At 39.9% G+C, this 25,744-nt stretch overlaps 1 protein-coding gene across 23 annotated transcripts in view; it reads right to left on the bottom strand.

Moving 5' to 3' along the window:
• C2CD3 (C2 domain containing 3 centriole elongation regulator) overlaps positions 1-25,744 on the bottom strand; it is a 175,961-nt gene that overhangs the window by 149,535 nt on the left and 682 nt on the right. For 11 of the 23 annotated variants that reach the window (XR_010121340.1, XM_063641299.1, XM_063641308.1 and 8 more), the window contains exons 2-4: positions 24,867-24,905; positions 23,791-24,060; positions 16,514-16,671 (exon numbers count right to left, since the gene is read on the bottom strand). Coding sequence is in view for 20 of the 23 variants with exons in the window: in XM_063641299.1 (XP_063497369.1) it covers positions 16,514-16,671; positions 23,791-24,060; positions 24,867-24,905 (467 nt within the window). In the remaining 3 variants the exon portion in view is untranslated. Of the gene's footprint in view, positions 1-16,513; positions 16,672-23,790; positions 24,061-24,866; positions 24,906-25,744 lie in introns of those variants that run through there. The other 12 variants (XM_063641296.1, XM_063641304.1, XM_063641301.1 and 9 more) reach the window with 4 other exon arrangements.

Here is a 25,744-nt window from a genome sequence, read left to right on the forward strand (position 1 = left end):
TACTCATTACTTGATGACTGTATCATTGGAAAGTTTTATTGGCAAGGAACTATCTGTCCTACTTTTTTGTATTTTTCCATACTGAAACAGGATTTCCAGAAATGAAACTGATGGCATGAAATACATTCCTAAAATTGTAGCGCTAAAGACTGATAACCCAAAAAGATTTTTTTGGTTTCAAGCTTTATGAAAACTATATATCATATATCATATCATATATATATCACATAATATATATCATAATATATATATCATATAATATACATATATCATATAATATATATTATATGATATCATACATATCATATAATATCATAATATACATATATCTTATGTATATCATATAAGATATACACCTATACACATATATAAGATATATGTGTATATAAGATATATGTGTGTATATTTATATATGTGTATATATTATGTTACATACTTATATAATAGCATAAGTTTGATACTTTTGATACTTTTCAAAAGTCTGAATATATTTTTGGCAGTTGATTTCTTTTACAGCCAGTCTGCTTGACTCATTTATTTTTTTTGACATCTGATCTATACCAATAATAGAATACAACAAAGCTTCCTCTCTCAATCAGCTTGATTGTAATGAACTATACCTGCCTTCTTTGCAGTCCCTCACTCCCCAGTCTGACCAAACCTGATCTTCCCCTTCAGAGCAACACTGTATAGCCACCTTTCTTCCTTCATCTCCATTCTACCAGCTCCTTACTGGCTACGCTTACCCCTCTTGTCAGGAGAGATACCATGCTTAGTCAACTCAATACTGTCCTTGGGGACAGCAAAGCAGTGGTAAAACAAGAATTCAAGCTCCATCATTCACTGCATGTTTTTCTTTTTAAGTATTAAAATTAATATAACACATGCACATTTAGATTCAAACAGTTCGATAATTTTGTTACATAAAACAAGTCCCTTACATAGACACCATTTCTCTTTCCTCACAGGCAGCCACTTTCAATTTCTATACCTGATTCTTGTGGTATTTACCTCTATAGCTCCAAATAACATGATTATGTCTATACCTTGACTTCTTCTAGTTTCCAGGCATTACCTTTTGACTTCCTAATACAGGAGATAAGAATTTAGCTCTATCTCACATACACTTATTTCCTCCATCCTCCCAATGTGCCAATATAGTAAACACTGATTATTGATCTAACTACAATTATATGAACATGTATTCCATTTATAGCTGAACAATTAGAAGTACTGATTACTTTTCCTTTCCTGCACAACATTTTCCCAAAATGCTGTCGTTTTCTCATTTGCTTAGTTAAAAAAATTTTTTTTTTTCTTTTTAGAGATTGGGTCTTGCCATGTTGCCCAGGCTGAACGTGAACTCCTGGGCTCAAGTGATTCTACTGCCTCAGCTTCCTGAGTAGCTGGGACTATAGGTGCATGCTAACATTTGCTTTGTTTTTATTGTTCTTATTGTTAATTCAATTCTGAACTTTTTGCCAGTTATAGAATTCTCCTCTTAAGATTTTCAGACACATTAGGTGTTTTGTAACTTTTTTTTTTTTGAGAAATCTCTCCCAGAGCCTTAGCACATAGTCCAATTTGGAATAGCTGCCAACTATGCCTTGTGTACAGCTGCTTCACCTCAAATCAAGGGATTCTCTTCGGCTCTCTCCTGTGTTGTATCTGTTGTTTGCAATATCCCACCTTGTCTTCTTTTTAAGTTTACTCCCTCATTTTGGCAGAGAAAGTCCTTCAGCTGCTTTGTAAGGAAGAGTGTGGGAGAGGTACAAATTTTTGAGACTTTGTATATACAAAAACTTCATTGTACTCTCACACTAGATAGTTTGCCTAGAGAGGGAGAATTCTAGGCCATTTTCATTCAACATTCTGGAGGCATTATTGAATTGTCTTCTGGACGCTAATGTTGCTATTGAGAAGTTTGAAGCCACTCTACTTAATTCTTTGTGTGTGACTGTTTCTCCTGTTCTCTGGAAGTTTATAGAATCTTGTTTTTGTTTTCAGTGTTCTAAAATGTCACAATGATATAACTTGCTGAAAGTCTGCTTTCATCCACTATGTTGTACTTAATGGACACTTTCCTTTTGTAAAAAAAAAAATTGGTATCAAGAAAAATGTTTCTGTGGATGGGTGTGGTGGCTCACGACTGTAATCCTAGCACTTTGGGAGGTGAGGCAGGTGGATCACTTCAAGCCAGGAGTTTGAAACCAGCCTGGCCAACATGGTGAAACCCTGTCTCTACTTAAAAAAAAAAAATACAAAAAAAAATAGTTGGATGTGGTGGTACATGCCTGTAATCCTAGCTACTTGGGAGGCTGAGGCAGGAGAATCACTTGAACCTGGGAAGCAGAGGTTGCAGTGAGCTTAGATCACACCACTGCACTCCAGCCTGGGCTACAGAGCAAGACTTTATCTCAAAAAAAAAAAAAACCAAAAAAAAAAAAAACAAAAAACAAATTTCTAAGCTTTTTATTATGAAAAATTTAAAACATATACAAAATTAGAAAAAAACAAATAACGACTACAGGTATTTATTATCCAGCTTGAACAATTATCCACATCTGGCTAATCATGTTTCAATTATACCTTTTCTAAGCCCTGCTTTGTTACTGGATTATTGTGAACCAAGTTCCAGATATCATGCTGTTTCTGTAAATATAGTTTTAATAATATGAGGACTCATTAAAAAAACAAACACCATACCATTATCACATTTAAAAAATTAATAACAATTCTTCAAAATATCAAAAATTGAGTCAACATTCTAATTTCCCTGATTGTTTCAGATTTTTTACAATTGGTTTCTATGAATCAGGATCCAAACGAGTTCCACAGGAGACTTTTTTCTCTTTCTTTCTTTTTTTTTTTTTTTTTGAGATGGAGTCTCACTCTGTCACCCAGGCTGGAGTAGTGCAATGGCACAATCTCCTTTCACTGCAACCTCCACCTCCCCGGTTCAAGCGATTCTCCTGCCTTAGCCTCCAGAGTAGCTGAGATTATAGACGCCCACCATCACACCCAGCTAATTTTTGTATTTTTAGTACAGACGGGGTTTCTCTATATTGGGCAGACTGGTCTCGAACTCCTGACCTGGTGATCCGCCCGCCTCGGCCTCCCAAAGTGCTGGGATTATAGGCGTCAGCCACAGCGCCTGGCCCACAGGAGGCTTTTTCAATCTGGCAGCTCATGTATTTAGTACTGAGAAGTCTTCCTGAATTGCCTGTAAGCATCCAACACTCTTAATTAATTAATTAATTAATTAATTAATTTTTTTTTTGAGACAGGGTCTCACTCCATCACCCAGGCTGGAGTGCAGTGGCATGATCTTGGCCCACTGCAACCTCTGCCTCCCAGGTTCAAGTGATTCTCCTGCCTCAGACTTCTCAGCCTCCCTAGTAGCTGGGATTACAGGCACGTGCCACCATGTCCAGCTAATTTTTGTATTTTTTGTAGAGATGGAGTTTTGCCATGTTGGCCAGGCTGGTTTCAAACTCCTGGCCTCAAGTGATCCAGCTGCCTTGGCCTCCAAAGTGCCAGGATTACAGGCATGAGCCACCCTGCCTGGCAGACAACACTCATTAAAGGGGGGAAAAAATAATCAAGTGCACAATTTATAAAATTTACAATGTTCGGTATTCAATAAAAATTTAATAGAAGTAGGAAAACATGCCCTATAACCACAGAGCAATTAATCAATAGAAACAGACACCAAATGATAGGTGATAAAATTGATGGGACCTTAAAACCGCTATCATATAGATGCTCCTAATGCTTAAGGATGTGAAAGAAAATGTGACTGCAAAGAAAAAAAGAAAATGTACATTAAAAAGGGAAATGTAACTTTTAGAGATGAAAATGTTTGAAATGAAAATATGACTGATGGGGTTAGAAGCAGGTAAGATACTGCACAAGATGATTAATGAATTTGAATATAGAGTAATAGAAACTATAAAATGAAATACACAGAGGATGAAAAGACTGGAAAAAACCAAACTCAAGTCACTGGTAGAAAAATGTCAAGCAGTCTAAGATACTTTGAAGTCTCATGAAATCACATGCTGGCTCCTTGAAAAGACTAATAAAATTGTTAAACTTTTATCCAGCCTGATCCAGAAAAAAATGAGAAAACAAATTACTAATATCAGGAATGAAAGAGGAGATATAATCACAATTGCTTTAGACGTTTAAAGACAGAAAAGGGATGTTATAAACAACTCTGTGCCAATAAATTCAACAACTTCAATGAAATAGATGAATTATTTGAAAACCAAACTACCAAAGCTCACTCAAAAAGAAAGATTACCTATATAGCCCTGAATCTACTATGGAAATTAAAGTGGTAGTTAAAAACCTTCCCCATAAGGAAAAATCCAGAAACCAGTTAACTCCACTGGTAAACTCTACTAGACATTTAATCAATTCTACGTTAACTCTTCCAATAAACAGAGGAGGAACTCTGCTAAAATCACTTTATGCCAGCATTACCCACACATCTAAATCAAAGACATTGCAACAAAACAATACTACAGATTAACATCCCTCCTGAACAAAAATGTAATGTTTCATTTCATCCTCACTGAAACATTAAATCACAATAATATATAAAATGGCTAATACTACATGACTCCATTGTGTTCATCATAAGACTGATAGTCTGGTTTCGTTTTTAGAAATGAATCAATAAAATAGGTCATACTAACAGACCAAAAGAAAAAAATCCAAATGACTATCCTAACACATACAGGAAAAACATTTGATAAAGTTAATACCCATGATAAAATCTCTCAGAAAATTTGGGAAAAGTGTTCTTAAAACTTGGTACTTTTCTAATTGATAAAGGACAAATATGAAAAACCTATATCTAACATCATATTTAATAGTGAAAGATGCCAGACATGATGGCTCTCCTGTAATTCCAGCACTTTGAGAGAAGTGAGGAAGGAGGAGAGAACTGAGGAAAGAGGATTGCTTGAGGCCAGGAGTTTGAGACCAGCCAGCCAATATAGCGAAACCCTGTCTCTACAAAAAAACTTTAAAAAACCATTAGCGTGCACCTGTAGCCTTATTTACTCAGAAGGCTGAGGCAGGAGGACTCCTTGAGTCCAGAAGTTTGAAATTGTGGTGAGCTATGATCATGCCAGCCTGGGTGACAGAGTGAGACTCTGTCTCTTAAAAACAAAACAAAACAAAACAAACAAACAAATAAAAACAAGTGAAAGACCAAATGCTTTCCCATGAAAAGAAAGAATGAGGGAAGAATATCTGTTCTCTATTCAACATTATACTGGAGATCTTAGTGTGATAAGGCAAGAAAATAGAAATAAAAGGCATATAGATTAGAAAAGAAGTAAACCTGTCTTTATCCACAGATGACATCATTGTCTATAGAGAAAATTCTCAAGAGTCAACGAAGAGCATAAATACTTTGAGATAAATCAAAATATATGTAAGCCTGCATGATGCTAAGTATAAAAGATTGTAGAAAAAAAATTAAAGAGCTAAACAAATGGAGAAATATACCATGTTCATGGATTGGAAGACTCAATATTGCTGAGAACTTAATTCTCTGAATTTTATCTGTATATTGTACAGTATCAACAAAAATCCCAGCAGACATTTTTTATGGAAATTAACAAGCTGATTCTAATATTTATAAGGAAATGCGAAGAACTTAAAATAGACAAAAATTTTCAATAAGGACAAAATTAGAGGGCTCAGAGTATCTTATTTCAAGGTTTACAATAAAGCTGCAGTAATACAGTGTAACTATCCTAAGGACAGAAATACTAGTCTGCAACAAGGATTCCATTAAAAACAATACAGATCAATGAAACAGAATGGAGTCTAGAAATAGACTCACATATATATAATCAATCCTATTCAAACAAAATTTAATGGGGTGGGAAAGGACAATCTTTTCAATAAATAGTGACAGAACAAGCCGAAACAATTGCAGAAAAAAATAAATCCTGATCTTATTTCACACTACAGTATACCCAAAAATTAATCAGACATGAATTATACCTAAAAGTAAAAGCCAAAACTATGAAAATATTAGGGGAAAACAGTGGAGAAAATCTTTGCAAACTTGGATTAGGGGAAGATTTCTTAGGTAGGCCTAAGTTTATAAAAAACATAAACTATAAAAGGTAAGACTGATGGACGGGCACGGTGGCTCAAAATAAAGGTAAGATCGATAAACCTGATTTCATTGAAAGAAAAACTTCTGTTTTTCAAAAGACACAATCATGAAAATAAAAGAAGAAAAAAATTAAACAAAGGGAGTATATATTCAGGGCAACTTGAATCTATGCTTCTGAGTTGCAGTCCTCAAGTTTGGCCCAAAGTCTCTACTTATTAAAAAAGAAAAGAAAAAGAGAAGCCAAAGACTGGGAATATAAATGAACGAATGAATGAATGAATACTTATAGCCCTAATGTTAAAAAGCTCTCAAAACTAAAAAAGATAAGCTTATTTTTTAAATGGGCAAAAAACTTGAACAAACAATCCACAGAAAGTATCAGGGGTTGATACATTTTCCTATTCAGGCCAGAGAGCTAATAGAGGCTTTGCATGCCATATGATCTCATTACTCAACTCTGCTGTTTGGCATAAAAACCACATAGACCATACATAAATGAATGGGTGTTGCTGCGTCCTAATAAAACTATTTACAAATATAGGTGATGAGCCAGATTTGGCTTGGGGGTTGCAGTCTGTGAACTCCTGAAGAAGATAAAAGAATAGCCAAAAAGCCCATTAAAAAATACTCAACATGTTAGTCATCAGGAAATACAAATGAAAATCTCAATTAGATATCAGTATATACTCATTAGAATGGCAAAAATTTAAAAGAGTGACCATACCAAGGGCTTGTGAAGCATAAACACCTTCAATTTTAAGAAGAGCTGTGGTTCGCAATGGTTCCAGAGACCCTGCTTATAGCCAGCAAAAATGGTCTTTGACAACAGCCTTCTAGATATATTTGCCTTTAAGAGTCCTGTTCCTGGCAGGCCTCCACAGGCTCCAAGATAGTGGAACAAGAGAGGAAACAAATCTTTAATTATAGCTTCTATTTCTTCACTGTAACCACTACTTATTTCTGTACTCCTCAGTCATTCAAAATTTGACAAAAGTCTCCACTGCTCTATTAAAAACAATTCTTCAACAAATCCAATGACTGCAAATAAAAAAAACACAAATATTACTGTATGAATTGATGTTTAAATATGAACAAAACATGGTGCAGGCATTCTGGAAAATAGTCTGGCAGCTCCTTAAAAAGTTAAAAATAGAGTTACCACATGGCCCAGCAATTCCACTTGTAGGCATATACCCAAGAGAATGGAAAGCATATGTTCACAAAAGAACTTATATATGAATGCTAATAGCAACATTATTAATAATAGTCAAAAAGTCAAAACAATCCAAATGTCTACCAACTTTAGAATGGGGATATATCCATATCATTAAGTATTATTCATCCACAAAAAGGAATGCACTTCTGATATATGCTATAACATGGATGAAACTTAGAAACATTACGTTAAATGAAAAAAGCCAATCGCAAAAGGCCACATATATTATTCCATCTGTATAAAATGTCCAGAACAGGCGCATACACAGAAACAGAAAGTAGGTTAGTAGTTGTCAAGGGCAGGGGCAGAGAGAAACAAGGAATGGCTGTATTGGGTACAGTGTGTTTCTTTTTGGGGTGAAAAAATGTTCTAGATTTAATAGTAGTGATGAGTGTAAAAACCACTGAATTGTACACTTTAAAAGGGTGAATTGGCTGGGTGTGGTGGCTCACAGCTGTTAATTCCAGCACTTTGGGAGGCTGACATGGGCAGATTGCTGGAGCTCAGGAGCTCCAGACCAGCCTGGACAACGTGGCAAAACCCTGTCTCTACAAAAAATACAAAAACTGGCCAGGTGAGGTGGGTCACGCCTGAAATCCCAGCACTTTGGGAGGCCGAGGTGGGCAGATCACGAGGTCAGGAGATCGAGACCATCCTGACCAATATAGTGAAACCCTGTCTCTACCAAAATACAAAAAATTAGCTGGGCGTGGTGGCGCACGCCTCTAGTCCCAGTTACTTAGGAGGCTGAGGCAGGGGAATCACTTGAACCCAGGAAGTGAAGGTTGCAGTGAGCTGAGATCGCGTCACTGCACTCCAGCCTGGTGACCGAGCAAGACTCTGTCTCAAAAAACAAACAAATAAACAAACAAAAAAAACAACAAAAACTTAGCTGGGGGTGGTGGTGTGTGCCTGTAGTCCCCACTACTAGGGAGGCTGAGGTAGGAGGATTGCTGGAGCCCAGGAGGTTGAGGCTGAGGCAGTCGAGATTGCATCACTGTAGTCCAGCCTGGGCACACAGTAAGATCCTATCTCAAAAAAAAAAAAAAAAAAAGGTGAATTTTATGGTATGTGGATTATATCTTGATTTTTTTAAAAAACTAGGTGCTGTGGAGCACACCTGCAGTCCCAGCTACTCAGGAGGCCGAGGCAGGAGAACCGCTTAAGCCCAAAAGCTTGAATCTAGCCTGGGAAATGTAGTGAGATCCCTTCTCTTAAAAGGAAGAAAGAAAAAGAAAAACATAAAACCTTACCTTGTGGCCGGGCACAGTGGCTCATGCCTGTAATTCCAGCACTTTGGAAGGCCAAGACAGGCAGATCACTTGAAGTCAAGAGTTCGAGACCAGCCTGGCCAACAGGGTGAAAACCCGTCTCTACCAAAAAATACAAAAATTAGCTGGGCATGGTGGTGTGCACCTGTAGTCCCAGCTACTCGGGAGGCTGTGGTGGGAGACTTGCTTGAATCCAGAAGGCGGAAGTTGCAGTGAACAGAGACAGTGCCAGTGCACTACAGCTTGGGTGACAGGACAAGACTCTGTCTCAAAAAAACCCCAAAGAAAACCCACCTTACCTAGAACCCTGTACTCCTCCTGATTTCATTTTTCCTTGTTTTTTCCCTAGTCATCGATCATATGCACTTATGTAAATTTGAATTTTCCTTTGTCACCAATCCAAAATCATTTTTCCAGCTGCTACACAATCATAACTATATAATTTTATCTTCTATGGATATAAAAGATTCCACAAATAGACTATAATTTTAATATTGTTGAATAAATTGTTTTCATTTTCCCAATATTAAAAATGTATTTCCATTACTAGACTGAAGCATATAGCTTCCTTCTCTTTTCATAATATTTACTTAAGGTAAATTCCCAGGGGTGGAATAATGAGGTAAACGATATACAGTAATTCATGTGGCTTTTGAAACATAATGCCAAACTGTCTGGCAGTGCTGATGCAAATTTATATCATCAACAGAAAAGCATGACTAAACCAGACTCACTTCACCACTAAGTCATCAATATAAAGTGTCACTATTTTAACATTTAATATATTATAAATGAGAATAGGATAAAAACAATAAATGTTAAGTTTTTTTTCAGTTAGATGGATCTATTTCTGGAATCTGTTCCACTGACAAAATTATATGCTTATGATTTTATAATATTAATAAATTCTTACATTTGGTAATGTTAGATGTTCTTTCCTTATCCTTTTTGGTCTATTTTCTTATTTAGTATTTAATTTTCTCTATACATTTTAGAATACAATTGACAAGGTATAATCCCCCTGGAATTTCTAAGGGGTTTGAATATTCAGAATTTTCTAGAAAGTGCTCCCAATGAGTCCCCCACAGAAGAGGGACCATTCTATGTTCTTTCCTAGTATCTCATGCATATCTATCACACAGTATGTATTACACAGGGTTCTGGAAAATTAAATGAAAGGGCCATCTCTTATCTCTTTATATCCTAAGTTAGTGGCACGTAACAGTGTATGAAGAAAACATTTAAGTTGATCTCTTCAATAAATAGTGCTGGAAAACTGAATACCCACATGCAGGAGAATAAGACTAGACTCCTCTCATCATACACAAAAATAAGCTAAAAATGGACTAGACTTAAATGTAAGATCTAGGACTATAAAACGACTAGAAGAAAACATATGGGAAATGCTTCATGACATTGGTCCAGGCAAGGATTTTTTGGGTAAGACCTCAAAAGCACAAGCAACAAAGCAAAAATAGACAAATGGGAGTACATCAAACTAAAAAGCTCTGCACAACAAAGGAAACAATCAACACAGCAAAGGGACAACCCACTGAGTGGGAGAAAATATTTGCAAACTTGGCATCTGACAAGAGTTAATATCCAGAATATATAAGAAACTCTAACAATTTAACAACAACAAAACATTTTTTTCGATTAAATAATGAACAGAAAACTTGAATAGACATTTCTTAAAAGAAGATATACAAATGGTCAATAGGCATATGAAAAAATGCTCAACAGGGCTGGGCGCAGTGGCTCACATCTATAATCCCAGCACTTTGGGAGGCCAAGGCAGGCGGATCACCTGACGTCAGGAGTTCGAGACCAGCCTGGCCAACATGGTGAAACCCTGTCTCTACTAAAAATACAAAACTAGCCGGGTGTGTTGGTGCATGCCTGTAATCCCAGCTATTCAGGACCCTGAGGCAGGAGAATCACTTGAACCCGGAAGGTGGAGGGTGCAGTGAGCCGAGATGGCGCCATTGCACTCCAACCTGGGCAACAAGAGCAAAACTTCGTCTCAAAAAAAAAAAAAAAGAAAGAAAAAAGAAAAAACGCTCAACATCACTGTGATTATGGAAAGGCAAATCAAAACGACAATGAGGTTCCTTCCTTCCTTCCTTCCTTCCTTCCTTCCAAAGGCAAATCAAAACGACAATGACCTTCCTTCCTTCCTTCCTTCCTTCCTTCCTTCCTTCCTTCCTTCCTTCCTTCCTTCCTTCCTTCCTTCCTTCCTTCCTTCCTTCCTTCCTTCCTTCCTTCCTTCCTTCCTTCCTTTCTTTCTTTCTTTCTTTCTTTCTTTCTTTCTTTTTCTTTCCCTCTCTGGCCCAGCCTACAATCTACTCGGCTTGCTGCTGCCCGCGCCGCGGACTGCCTGGGACTGCCAGCGCGCGCCACCGCTGCCTGCCTTTTCTCCTTTCGATGCAGGCACGCGTTCGCCATCTTGGCCACGCTGGGCGCCAGCTCCTGACGCCGAGTGCTCTGCCCGCCTCAGCCTCCCGAGGTACTGGGACTACAGACGGAGTCTCGCTCACCCAGTGCTCGGTGTTGCCCGGGCTGGAGTGCGGTGACGCGGTCTGACCTCGCGGCAGCCTCTACCCCCCGGCCGCCTGCCTTGGCCTGCCAGTGTGCTGGGATTGCAACCTCTGCCCGGCCGCCGCCCCATCTGGAAGGTGGGGAGCGCCTCTGCCTGGCCGCCCCTTCTGGGAGGTGAGGAGCACCTCTGCCTGGCCGCCCCGTCTGGGAAGTGAGGAGCGCCTCTGCCCGGCCACCCCGTCTGGGAAGTGAGGAGCGCCTCTGCCCGGCCACACACCGTCTGGGAAGTGAGGAGCGCCTCTGCCCGGCCACCCACCGTCTGGGAAGTGAGGAGCACCTCTGCCCGGCCACCCACCGTCTGGGAAGTGAGGAGCGCCTCTGCCCGGCCACCCACCGTCTGGGAAGTGAGGAGCGCCTCTGCCCGGCCGCCCCGTCTGGGAAGTGAGGAGCGCCTCTGCCCGGCCACCCATCGTCTGGGAAGTGAGGAGCGCCTCTGCCCGGCCACCCATCGTCTGGGAAGTGAGGAGCGCCTCTGCCCAGCCACCCTGTCTGGGAAGTGAGGAGCGCCTCTGCCCGGCCGCCCCGTCTGGGAAGTGAAGAGCGCCTCTGCCCGGCCACCCATCGTCTGGGAAGTGAGGAGCGCCTCTGCCCGGCCTCCCATCGTCTGGGAGGTGAGGGGCGCCTCTGCCCGGCCGCCCCGTCCGGGAGGAAGTGAGGAGCGCCTCTGCCCGGCCGCCCCAGGAAGAAGTGAGGAGCGCCTCTGCCCGGCCGCCCCGTCCGGGAGGAAGTGAGGAGCGCCTTTGCCCGGCCGCCCCGTCCGGGAAGAAGTGAGGAGCGCCTCTGCCCGGCCGCCCTGTCTGGGAAGTGAGGAGCGCCTCTGCCCGGCCGCCCCGTCCGGGAATAAATGAGGAGCGCCTCTGCCCGGGCGCCCCATCCGGGAAGAAGTGAGGAGTGCCTCTGCCCGGCCGCCCCATCCGGGAAGAAGTGAGGACCGCCTCTGCCCGGCCACCCACCGTCTGGGAAGTGAGGAGCGCCTCTGCCCGGCCACCCACCGTCTGGGAAGTGAGGAGCGCCTCTGCCCGGCCACCCCGTCTGGGAAGTGAGGAGCACCTCTGCCCGGCCACCCACCGTCTGGGAAGTGAGGAGCACCTCTGCCCGGCCACCCACCGTCTGGGAAGTGAGGAGCACCTCTGCCCGGCCACCCACCATCTGGGAAGTGAGGAGCGCCTCTGCCCGGCCACCCACCGTCTGGGAAGTGAGGAGCGCCTCTGCCCGGCCACCCACCATCTGGGAAGTGAGGAGCGCCTCTGCCCGGCCACCCACCGTCTGGGAAGTGAGGAGCGCCTCTGCCCGGCCGCCCCGTCTGGGAAGTGAGGAGCGCCTCTGCCCAGCCGCCCCGTCTGGGAAGTGAGGAGCGCCTCTGCCCGGCCTCCCATCGTCTGGGAGGTGAGGAGCGCCTCTGCCCGGCCGCCCCGTCCGGGAAGAAATGAGGAGCGCCTCTGCCCGGCCGCCCCATCCGGGAAGAAGTGAGGAGCGCCTCTGCCCGGCCACCCACCGTCTGGGAAGTGAGGAGCGCCTCTGCCCGGCCGCCCCGTCCGGGAAGAAGTGAGGAGTGCCTCTGCCCGGCCGCCCCGTCTGGGAAGAAGTGAGGAGCGTCTCTGCCCGGCCGCCCCGTCGGGAAGAAGTGAGGAGCGCCTCTGCCCGGCCGCCCCGTCCGGGAAGAAGTGAGGAGCGCCTCTGCCCAGCCGCCCCGTCTGGGAGGTGAGGAGCGCCTCTGCCCGGCCACCCATCGTCTGGGAGGTGAGGAGCGCCTCTGCCCGGCCACCCATCGTCTGGGAGGTGAGGAGCGCCTCTGCCCGGCCACCCATCGTCTGGAAAGTGAGGAGCGCCTCTGCCCGGCTGCCTCATCTGGGAAGTGAGGAGTGCCTCTGCCTGGCCACCCATCGTCTGGGAGGTGAGGAGCGCCTCTGCCCGGCCGCCCATCGTCTGGGAAGTGAGGAGCGCCTCTGCCCGGCCACCCATCGTCTGGGAAGTGGGGAGCGCCTCTGCCCGACCACCCATCGTCTGGGAAGTGAGGAGCGCCTCTGCCCGGCCACCTATCGTCTGGGAAGAAGTGAGGAGCGTCTCTGCCTGGCCGCCCCGTCTGGGAAGTGAGGAGCCCCTCTGCCCGGCCGCCCCGTGTCTGGGTAGAAGTGAGGAGCTCCTCTGCCTGGCCGCTCCGTCTGGGAGGTCTACCATGGAGGCCAGAAGCAATGTGGGGGCTGGACGTGGTGGCTCACGCCTGTGGTCCCGGCACTCTGGGGGGCGAGGCGGGTTGATCACTTCGGGCTAGGACCAGTCTGGCCAACTTGGCGAAACATGAAGAATACAACAGACAAACCAACCAACCAACCAACTCAATGACAACAAAACAGGTCTACCCTGGAGTCATACTCTAATTTTTTCTATTTTCCTCCCTTTCTGATCCTTTATCCCACTTTCTTTTTCTTCCTCTTCCTTCTCCCTCTTCTTTGTCAAATAGAGGATTGAGTTATTATCACTGATCCATATAAAGTCCCTCTCTCATTTATTTTAACTCCCACCCCCATTTCTATTCCCCGACTTCCCATGTGCAACCTTCCTAATATGTTTGATACGCATCTTTTTGTTTGTATGTATTTTTAGAAAATGTTTATTGTTTTTGTATGCAAAAAAATTAATAAAAAAAAAGTTTATTTGAAAAAAAAAAAAAAAACAAAACACGACAATGAGATATCATCTCACTCCAGTTAGAATAGCTATTATCAAAAAAGACAAAAAGTAACAAATGATGGTGAGGATGTGGAGAAAGGGATACTCATGTATTGTTGGTGGGAATGTAAATTAGTACAATCATTATGGTCAACAGTATGAAGGTTCCTCACAAAAATTAAAAGTAGAACTACCAAATGATCCAGGAATCTCACTACTTGTTATATAGTCATGCACCAGGTAACAACATTTCCATCAATGACAGACCATATATACGACAGTGGTCCCATAAGATTATAATAAGGTTGAAAAATTCCTATCGCCTAGTGACTAGTGTTGTAATGTGGTAGTGCAATGCATTACTCTATGTCTGTGGTGATGCTGATGTAAACAAACCTGCACTGCCAGTATAGCACATACAATTATGTATGATACGTAATACTTGATAATGATAATAAACAACTATGTTACTGGTTTACAATTTACTATATTATACTTTTTCTTTTTATTTTAGAGTGTAGTCCTTCTACTTATTAAAACAGAGTTAACTGTACAACAGCCTCAGGCAGGTCCTCAGGAGGTATTCCAGAAGAAGGCACTGTTATCATAGGTGATGACAGCTCCATGTATGTGACTGACCCTAAGACTTTCCAGTGGAACAAGATGTGGAGGTGGAAGACAGTGATAGTGATGATCCTGACCCTGTGTAGGCTTAAGCTAATGTGTGTGTTTGTGTCTAAGTTTTTAACAAAAATGTTTAAAAAGTTAAAAAAAAGTGAAAATAGAAAAAAACTTATAGAATAGGGATATAAAAAATTTTTTGCATACCTGTAAAATGTGTTTGTGTTTCAAGTGTTATTACAAAAGAGTCAAAAAGTTAAAAAAAATTAAAAGTTTATAAAGTAAAAAAAGTTAAAGTAAGCTAAGGTTAATTTATTATCAAAGAACAACATTGTTTTGTATATTTAGTGTAGTCTTTTAAGTGTACAGCGTTTATAAAGTCTACAGTAGTACTTGGTAACGTCCTAGGCCTTCACATTCACTCACCACTCACTCACTGACTCACCCAGAGCAACTTCTAGTCCTGTAAGCGCTATCCATAACTGCTCTACATAGGTACATATCTTTTATACTGTTATTTTATCTTTTATACTGACATCTTTTAACTTTTAAACTGTTATTTTTATGTACTTTTTCTATGTTTAGATATGCTTAGATACACGAATTCTTACCATTGTGTTATAACTGCCATCATTGTGTTACAACAGTATTCAATATAGTAACATGCTATATAGGTTTGTACCCTAGGAGCAATAGGCTATACCCTAAGCCTAGGTGTATAGTAGGCTATACCATTTAGGCTTGTGTCAGTACACTGTGATATTCGCACAAGGATGAAATTGCCTGAGGACACATTTCTCAAAATATATCCCCATCATTAGTAATGCATGACTGTATATTCAAAGGAAATAAAATCAGTATGTCAATAAGATACCTATACTCTGTTAATCACAGTACTATTCACAATAGCCAAGAAGTGGAATCAACCTAAGCATTCATCAACAAATCAATGGATTTAAAAAATGTATATATACACAATGGAATACTATTTACAATAAAAAAGAATGAAATCCTGCTATTTGTGACAACATGGATGAACCTGGAGGACATTATGTTAAATGAAGTGAGCCAGGCACAGAAGGACAAATATTATACTGCATGATCTCACTCATATAGAATCTAAAGAAAGTAGATCTCATACAACTAGAGCAGAATAGTGGTTAACAAAGATTAGGGAAGGTAGCAGGGAGGGAGGATGGGGAGAGGTTGGTTGATGGGTACTATGGTACAGTTAGAAGGAACAAATTCTGGTGTTCTATTGTACAGTTGGGTGAATACAGTTAACAATAATGAACTGTATATTTCCAAATAGCCAGAAGGGAGGACTGTGAATGTTCTCACCACAAAGAAAAATAATACATGTTTGAGATGATGGATATGCTAATTACCCTGATTTGATCCTTACACAATGTATACATGTATCTAAACCTCACATTGTACTCTAAAAATATGTGTATCATGTGTCAATTAGAAATAAAATTTACAAAGTAAGCTGAATCAATAAATGAATACATCAACGATACCACTTACATGAGTCAAACAAGCAATTATTGTTCAGTACTATATTATGAGCTATGGAAAAACAAAGAAAACAGAAAACAAAGGCTTGCCTCTCAGGGAATCTAGAAACTAAAAGGAAGAGGAATTAAAGAGAGCCTAGTAATAAACAATTTTTGGAAACTATGTAGAATTATAACTGTACAATGATTATATAATTAATGCTTTTATGAATGTAAAAAAGAGTACAAGAAGAATGAATGCAGTAGGAGGTGTGAAGGACTCTCGGAACTTGAGATGGCCCTAAGGCACTAAGAGGATTTGGGTAAGTGGGAAACAAAAGTAGGTATACTGGGTAAAAACATGGGCAAAGGCACGAGGTGGAAATTAGCATGATATACAGGAGCCATGGACCTATCCATTCTACAAACAGACTCAACTATTTCTGCCCAAAAAGTTTATTCTATGCAGCGAATAATTAAAATAAATTTGTACCTGGAGTTCTCCAAGTTTCTTGGATGTTGATGAAACAATGGTAAAAAATCCATTGATTTGATGGGTTGGAGAAAGTTGAGCTAGTCCATTGATCTGAACTCTACCAATTGGAAGATGGTCAAGTTTGGTGATTACTTCCAGCACCAGCACAGCCATATCTAACCAGAAAGAATTACAACATGGATATTTTTCATTTACTTTTATTTTATTTTTTAAGAAGTGGGTAGAGGGGTATATGCGGAAAAGCTTTTTAACTTGAAAAAAATATTTTATGTTGGATAACACCATTGCAGTGGTGAAAGTGAGGGAAATTAGGTACTTTAATAAGTTGCTAATAGGATGGCTAACCACAAAGCAATTCAGTAATAACTCAAAAAAGTAAAAAAGCACATTCCTTTTTCCATGAAATTCTACTCTTTTTTTTTTTTTTTTTTCTTGAGACAGGGTCTCTCTGTCGCCCAGGCTGGAGTGCACTGGCACAATCATAGTTCACTGCAACCTTGAACTCCAGGACTCAAGTGATCCTCCCATCCTAGCCTCACTAGTAGCTGAGACTAGAGGCACACGCCACCACACTGGGGTAATTTTTTTTATTTTTGTAGAGACAAGGTCTCACTGTGTTGCCCAGGCTGGTCTCAAACTCCTGGCCTCAAGTGATCCTCTGACCTTGGCCTCCCAAAGTGCTGGGATTACAAGTATGAACCACCAAAGCTGGCCTACTCCTTAAACTTTATTTTACAAACTGTAAATTGATCTATGTACCAGAATATTTAATAAAGTGTTTTTTTAATAATGACAAAATGGTGAAAAATAAAGTAATAAAAAGAATATAAGTAGCTCTATCTATACTGATATGGAACAACATCCAAGATGAATTGCTAAGTAGAAAAAAAAAAGGGCTGACTGTATATATATATATATAATCTGTGTAAATTAAAGGAATTATGCAAAGAGCTTTTATTAGTATAGAATATATTTTATAAGTAAATATATTCTTGTGTAAAGATACACAAGAGACTGGTAACCTTTCATACCTTTTAAATGTTTTACCATGTACATGTATTTCCTAATAAAAAAAAGTGATACAACTGATAGAAAATACAACTGATTTAAAAACTACAACAGAGATAACAAAACTATCTGGAAAAAAGTAATTTAACTAAAAAATTATTTTAATTTCAAATAATCACTTATCATACCATTCTGGGGGTAGAGGAGTATGAACCCAATATCAAAAGAACAATAAAGATTCACAGAAGAACGACAAATACCACACACTGAGGAAAAAATAAATAATAACTGAACAAAAATATTTAGCATAGCAAGTATTTGTTGTTGTTTTTTTTTTTTTTTTTTTTTTTTTTTTTGAGACAGAGTCTCGCTCTGTCGCCCAGGCTGGAGTGCAGTGGCGCAATCTTGGCTCACTGCAAGCTCGGCCTCCCGGGTTCACGCCATTCTCCTGCCTCAGCCTCTCCGAATAGCTGGGAATACAGGCGCCTGCCACCACGCCCGGCTAATTTTTTTGTATTTTTAGTAGAGATGGGGTTTCACCGTGGTCTCGATCTCTTGACCTCGTGATCCGCCCGCCTCGGCCTCCCAAAGTGCTGGGATTACAAGCGTGAGCCACCACGCCCGGCTAGCATAGCAAGTATTTGGTAAGAAAAATACCCTTAAAAGAGTATTGTTAAATGTATTCGCCAAGAACTCTGGCTTTGGTTTTGACACACAGAGCAACAAATCGCAGTTCATTCTCACCATTTCTAGTTTTGAACTGACAAAGGATTGCCCTTGCATAGCTGCAGAGGTTGGTCCCTGCCTCCCAGGAGTATCTAATTGCATACTCTTGGGTTATATCTGGAGCACTGAGCTATTGAGAGCACTTGAAACCAAGAGAAATGAAAATAAACTTCTCAACTATACTCTTTGGTCACTTAGACTAATACCTTCATGCCCAGAGGAGAAGAAATACAATGTATACATATGGAATCTCAGATCATTTCAGAACAGTTTAACTTCTGAGTATTTTCTTAACCAAAGTTGAGAAAATGGTTCGTTTTCACCATTTGTTCAATACTGTAGTGAAAAGCACGTAGGAATTATTATTAGAAGACCCGTGATTGTGTTCTGACTGCGATATTCACAAGCTATTTCTGTATAAGCCATGGTTGTCTGTAAAGTAGGCTCATAATATTCACATCACTGCTGTGTGAGGAACTGGGGTTGCTGCAAGCAGAACACTAGTACAGTGTCTTCCTACATGGTAGTTGCTGAATGGTTGGTAAATGACTTTAAGCAAATGACTTGACATATCACAGTCCCTGTGTAACAATTTGATATGGTTTGGCTGTGTCCCCACCCAAATATCATCTTGAATTGTAATTCCCATAATCCCCACGTGTCATGGGAGGGACCAGGGGGAGATAACTGAATCACAACTGTGGTTCTCCCTATCCTGTTCTCATGATAGTGAGTTAGCTCTCACGAGATCTGATGGTTTTATAAGGGGCTTCCCGCTTTGCTGAGCACTCATTTTTCTCTCTCCCACTGCCATGTGAAGGACGTGTTTGCTTCCCCTTCTGCCATGATTGTAAGTTTCCTGAGGCCTCCCCAGCCATGTGGAACCGTGAGTCAATTAAACATCTTTTCTTTATAAATTACCCAGTTTCAGGTACGTCTCTATAGCAGCATGAGAATGGACTAATACACTACTCATGGGGGTTATCTGAAAGTCATATGGGCAAATAGATATAAAAGTGCTTTGTAGACTATAAAATGATGTATACATGAAGAATAAGGGAAATGGACTAACATCTGTTCATTGGCTATTTACTAACAGCCAGGGTCTTCCACGTCTCATTAATTCTCTTAACAACTCTATGATACAGGTGTTTCCGTCTTAATTTGGGGATAAAAGAGGCACCGCAAAGTCATGTATGTTCCTAGGTTCACTCAGCTTTAAATTGACAGAACTGGGCTAAAACTCAGTTCTATCCAATTATAAGTCCCCTACACTTAATTATAAGTCCACTACACTATTCATCACTTCTAGGACAAAAAGCTTAATTCTTAGTAGACGTCTGACCTTTATACTTCACTTGTTGTGGGATTAGAATCCCTATTGTCCAGCACTATTCCTATTCCCATTTGTCTTTCACATTCCTACTAACTGAATCCTATCTGATCAAAGAGAGGTAAAAATCACATAGTGTAGCCATAATTTTCTCGGTTTCTACTCTAGTCATTCCATGCTCCAAACATTTTCTTGGCTGCTATTTTCTGCAACAGAACAAAAGGTAAAGGAAGAAAGATGTAAGAGTATGAGGCATATCTCAGAATCCTATAATCCTTCTATTTCCTAAGGCAGTATAATACAATAGAAGTATTAATAATTTCGGAGTCAAGTGCCTCCCTGAGTTTAGGGTTGGTGCCAGGGTAACCTTGGGTTAGTCACTTTTAACTCTTTGAACCTCAAATTCGTCACTCAGAAAATCAGGATAATACCCATTGCAAATGTACAGGGCCTCAGAGCATGCTTTCTAGTGCTCTGCAGAGGCTTCATCTTATTTCTCCTACTGTATTTTCACTTTCTGTAAACAAAAAGTTATGAAGATTTAAAATGTAAAGATTTTCTCATTAGTTAAACAGAAATCTGTACTTCACATGTTTTTGCAATTGCCTTAACTTCTGTTTAGAATAAGGTAAAATAGATATGAAGACAGTGGCCAGGCGTGGTGGCTCACCTGTAATCCCAGCACTTTGGGAGGCCAAGGCAGGACGATTGCATGGGTACAGAAGTTTGACACCAGCTTGGACAACAACAGTGATACCTCATCTCCACAAAAAATACAAAAATTAGCTGAGTGTCGTGGCATGTGCTTATATTCCCAGCTACTCAGGAGGCTGAGGTGGGAAGATTGCTTGAACCCAGGAGGTTGAGGCTACAGTGAACTGTGTTCGCATTGCTGCACTCCAGCCCGGCTAAGAGAGACCTTTTCTCAAAAATAAAATAAAATAAAATAAAATAGATATGAAGAAATAAATAAAATGATTTTAAACATCAAATAAGATGATAGACTTGAAAGTATTTCAAAAACTGTAAAATATGATACATTTCCTCTTCTTTTTTTATATGTTATTTTTATCTGAGGAACTCATATAATCGTTCTTACTACCTTCCTCCAGCCTAGAAAAAAAGAGCAACCCCATCTCATTTCAAATGTTAATTCTGGCACAGCCTATATATTTTACTCATTTGTAAATCTCTTCATACAATAGTGACTTCTCCTTTTTTGACTGATACAGTATCCTAATTACAAGGTTATTTTGTACTTGTCTTAATATCTTAAGTGTAATAAAAACGGCTTGAGAAAAAAATATGGTTCATGCTAATATGTGATAACATATTCATTAGTTTACGTTTTGCATTTTGTATTAAGTGAAATATATACACAAAAGAGTAAAAGAATAATAATAACGCGAATACCTACCACACAGTTTAAGAAATAGCATACTTTTTCCAAGTTTTTGGTTAGAGCACACACTTTTGTGAACTAATATTTGATGTCTTATCTCTTCATTTTCTGTCGTTTTCTTTCTTTTTTAGAAACAAGGTCTCACTCTGTCACCCAGGCTGGAGTACAGCAGCATGAACATGGCTCACTGCAGCCTTGACTTCCTGGGCTCAAGTGATTTCTCTCACCTCAGCCTCCCAAGTAGCTGGGACTACAGGTGTGCACCACCATGCCCAGCTAATTAAAAAAATTTTTTTTTGTAGAAACAAGGTCTTGCAATGCATGTGGAATCTAATTTTTTTGTAGAAACAGAGTTTTGCCCAGGCTGGTCTTGAACTCTTGGCCTCAAGTGATCTTCCTGCCTCAGCTGCCCAAAGTGTTGGGATTACAGGCGTGAGCCACCACATTCAGCCTCTTATCGCTTCATTTTCTAAAAAACATGTCATGTCAGCTGGGCATGGTGGCTCACACCTGTAATCCGAGCACTTTGGGAGGCTGAGGCGAGCAGATCACGAGGTCCAGGAGATTGAGACCATGCTGGCTAACACGGTGAAACCCCATCTCTACTAAAAATACAAAAAATTAGCCGGGTGTGGTGGCAGGCACCTGTAGTCCCAGCTACTCAGGAGGCTGAGGCAGGAGAATGGCGTGAACCTGGGAGGTGGGAGGCGGAGCTTGCAGTGAGCCAAGAATGCGCCACTGCACTCCAGACTGGGCAACAGAGTGAGACTCCGTCTTAAAAAAAAAAAAAAACCATGTCATGTCTACAGTTGGACTGTCACTTATAAGGTTCACCTCATGTGTCTCCTGTTGAAATTCTACCTTTTCCATGGCCTTCTTTCTTAACTAGAATTATGAAATTTGGGTGCTGGCACATTTGATGTTTTAACTCTTTCAATTTACTGGTGGGAAAATTAAGGCCCAGGAAGATGAAATGGCTTGCTCAAAGTCAAATAGCAAGAGCATGGAGTAGAAGCAGGGTTCTGGCTTCTTAATAACATAAGATTAGCCCTTATTAACTTCCTGGAATATTCATATTATATTACTATATGTATCAAGTAATCAGACATTTAATTATATACTGTCTGGCATTGCTCACTACTGTTTCATGTATGTCAGTTTTGTTTTCAACTAATCTTTAAGTTCCTTTTGGGCAGGGAATACATCTTAAATCTCTGTACACACTGCCTGAGTCTTAATATTTTTATAAGACTTGTACCTACAATGTGTCAGCTACCAGACTGATCACTTTACAAACATTTTTTTCATTTAGTATTCACAATAATTCCTGACAGATAAGTGCTATTTTTCCCAATTACCTAATAGGAAACTGGGGCCCTGAGATGCTAAGAAACCTCTCAATATCACCTAACAATCTAGTCCTGAAGCCAGAGTTCAAACTCTAGATAGTCTAGACTTCAACCCGTTCAACCAGGTTGCTTCTTTGTGTAAATACCTAGAAAATGGAAGGGCAACTATATGATCCCATTTTACAGATGGGGAAACAGGAATCAGAAATGGGAAGAGACTTTCCCAAAATCATGTAGTTGGTAACACCAATGTAAATGTTCGGATGCCAAGTCCAATGCACCAGTATACCATAAGATGTTCAAATAAATGTCTGACCTGTTGATTACCATGTTAATAAATACCTTCTCTCTTATTGAATTTCTATTCACTCCTCATTTGTTATATTATATAAAAATACTATCTGAGGATTTAATTTTTATGTTTACAGTACCAAGATTATTTATGAGTATCTTTTAATCGCACTTACTGCTTTTAACTTACTATTAATAACTAAACTTTTTTGTGAAGTTAGATTTCGGTATCATTCTGATTAATTTTTTGGATTTTTTTGTAAACCCCACGGTGCCTAAAACAATGTCTAGCATGTGCTAAATATATTTTTTGAATGACTGAATTACAGCATTTGTTCTTTACATGTTGATGTTTCAAAAATTTTTTCTTGAGAGAATGTAAGTTACTCAAGGACAAGTTAATCTTTAACTCACCCCCGGCTCTCCAATATTCTGAGCCCAACCACGTTTACATGATAAATGCTTGAATTTTATTGACTTAAACTGAATTGACTTGATAAATAACCCCATCATCCAAAATGCATTTATGTGAAAGCTTGACCTGAATAAAGAAATAACATAGTACACTCAGAATACTTTCCTTGTACAAAAATGAAGACATCTTGGCTTCTGGTTCCCTACAGGGGGATGCTTTCCATCTCTGAACATCTGTAATACTAACTCACTAAACTACTCATTTGGCATTTAGTATGTATTATCTTGTACTATCGGTAAATTTTACATTTATATCCTCTTTCCTTGAGTATAATGTAAACCTCAGAGTTGAGACTACAATTATTACCTAAAAAAACATGGTGTAGTGAAAAGAGCATGAGTTTTGGTGACAGGCAGAAGTGGGTTCAAATCCCAATTCAGCCATTTATCAACTTTGTGACCTTAGAAAGTATTCATTTCATCTCTCCAAACTTGTTTCATTGTCTATAAAACAGAGAAAATACCTATCTTTCAGGGTTATTGTAAGGATTAGAAGTAATACACTTCAAAACTGCTGGCACACAGTAACACTCAATAAATTTACAAAGAAAAATCTCTACTATAAAAACTCTGACTCTTCAATAATTAAGAATGCCCATATATGCTAGGTACACAACAACACTTACTGCTGACAATATAACCACATGCTTTGTATTACGTCTGCAGGTGCAATGATAAAACAATAACATACCTGTTAGATAAGAGATAAACTGTTTTGGACCACAACGAATAGCATAACGTGTAGTTGTTCTCACAGCTTTTGGTTCAGTCTGCAATGCATCCCTGGGACAAAAGAGGGTTCCATCTGATGTTTCTCCCCACCATCTCACTCGGACAAGTACACAAGTGGGAGGCTTTGCAATCTTCCATATGACTCTATTAACAGTAAGTTTTAGAAAGCAGCGTAGCTGGCCTTCAACCAGAGGTGGCAGGCTTGTAGATGGAGAAATGTCACTCAAACCTGTAGAGGAATCCAAGAAAACTGAGTCAAAATTTAGACTAAATATTTGAATGAAAACAAACAGAACACTTTAGTCTTAAGTTCAGCAATTTATCACCATTTAGAAAGAAGGTTTATTCTACCCATTATTCTAATACATGAGAAGTAACTATCAAATCAGACCACCGAATAATCTATCTAGTCATGTAAGCCACTCTTATAACTAATTAGTATTTAAGGTTTGATTTGGTTTACTCTAAGTTAAGAACATACCAACAAAGACACACTAATATAAACTTTTCTTTGAGTTACTATTTGAAAAATATAAATATCAGAAGTAGTTGAAATTTTTCTAAGTATGGTTGAAATTTTTCTAAGTACAGTTGTTTTAATTATTGCAACATCTATGGTTTTTAAGATATGTAATATTTATCTAACTCTCTTTTAAAAAAAATCACTAACGATAAAACAGCAACAACTCCCTTCACTCACAAATGATTTAGACTATATAATACAACTCAGCATTTCAATGAAGAACGTCTGAAATTGTCTGTAACTTTTCTTTCCTGCCAAGATCACACAGTCAGTGAGGACACAGACTATCTAATCTTCAGATTCTGCCACTATTTTTAACACGGTGCTGGGTTCATATATTTATTGGCTTTAGTATTTATTGGATTTCATAAAGACATTAAAGTGTAAACAAAGCAATTAATCATGACTTTCTAAAAAATTTTCCTTTAATGACCCTGATTGTCTTTTATTCATAGTACCTTTTCATGAAAACTTAGAGGAGATTTAAGAAACCATTCCTATATTTTGCTTACCTTTTTTTCCTTTGACTTTTGTTTGAGGAGTGGTTATGCCTCAAAGAAGAAAATATATGGAATGTATCAGATCAGGACTAATTATTTGGACTTCTAATGCAAACACCCCTTCTGCCCTTCATAGTGGAGAAAAGACCCACCATATTCCTTATGGATAGTTTCAACATAAAAATTATACACAGTTGTGTATACATTTCTACATATGGTATAGCAAAAAGTATATTCTGTTCTATACTACGTTATATTATTTCTACTTTGACTTTCCGCTTATCAACCAAACATGCTTAACTGTTTTGACACAGGGAGTACTAGTACGCTTCAGTCTCAGATCCTCCTATCTTTCCTGGCAGGAAAGTCAGTATCTCAAAACTGCCTTAGTAATCTTTAAACATCTTGGATAAGAGTAATTCCCAGATTGTAGCTTCAGTCCTCAACCCAATGGCCTAACGTCCTATCACTGTTCCCAATACTTCTTTTCTCACTAAACTGCCTACAATGCAAAAAGGCAGAGTCACCCACTGTCCTTTTTCCCTTCGAGGCAGTCTTGTAGAGATTCAATGTCAAGTTTCCTGATCTGCCCTGGGTTTCTAGGTTGACTGTTCTCACTGCAGCTAACATCCCCTACTCGGTGAGCTTGTGTCTCCTTGAGCTGCCAACCTGATGAGGACTCTCTGCTGCACACTCTTTCACGATCTCAGGTCCTTCAGGAGATCTTCATGCCCTTACCCCCACTCCAATCCTATCACACCTGCCATTCCCCACTCTTCCTGGCTCTATACTCTACAATTATTTTTCCCAACTCCTGCTCATAGCCAGCCCTTCATGCTTCATTCATTCAACTAACATTTACCGAGTCCTGCTTTGTACTAATCCTTGGT

Source organism: Symphalangus syndactylus, chromosome 6, assembly GCF_028878055.3.
Source record: "Symphalangus syndactylus isolate Jambi chromosome 6, NHGRI_mSymSyn1-v2.1_pri, whole genome shotgun sequence".
Taxonomy (NCBI): domain Eukaryota; kingdom Metazoa; phylum Chordata; class Mammalia; order Primates; family Hylobatidae; genus Symphalangus; species Symphalangus syndactylus.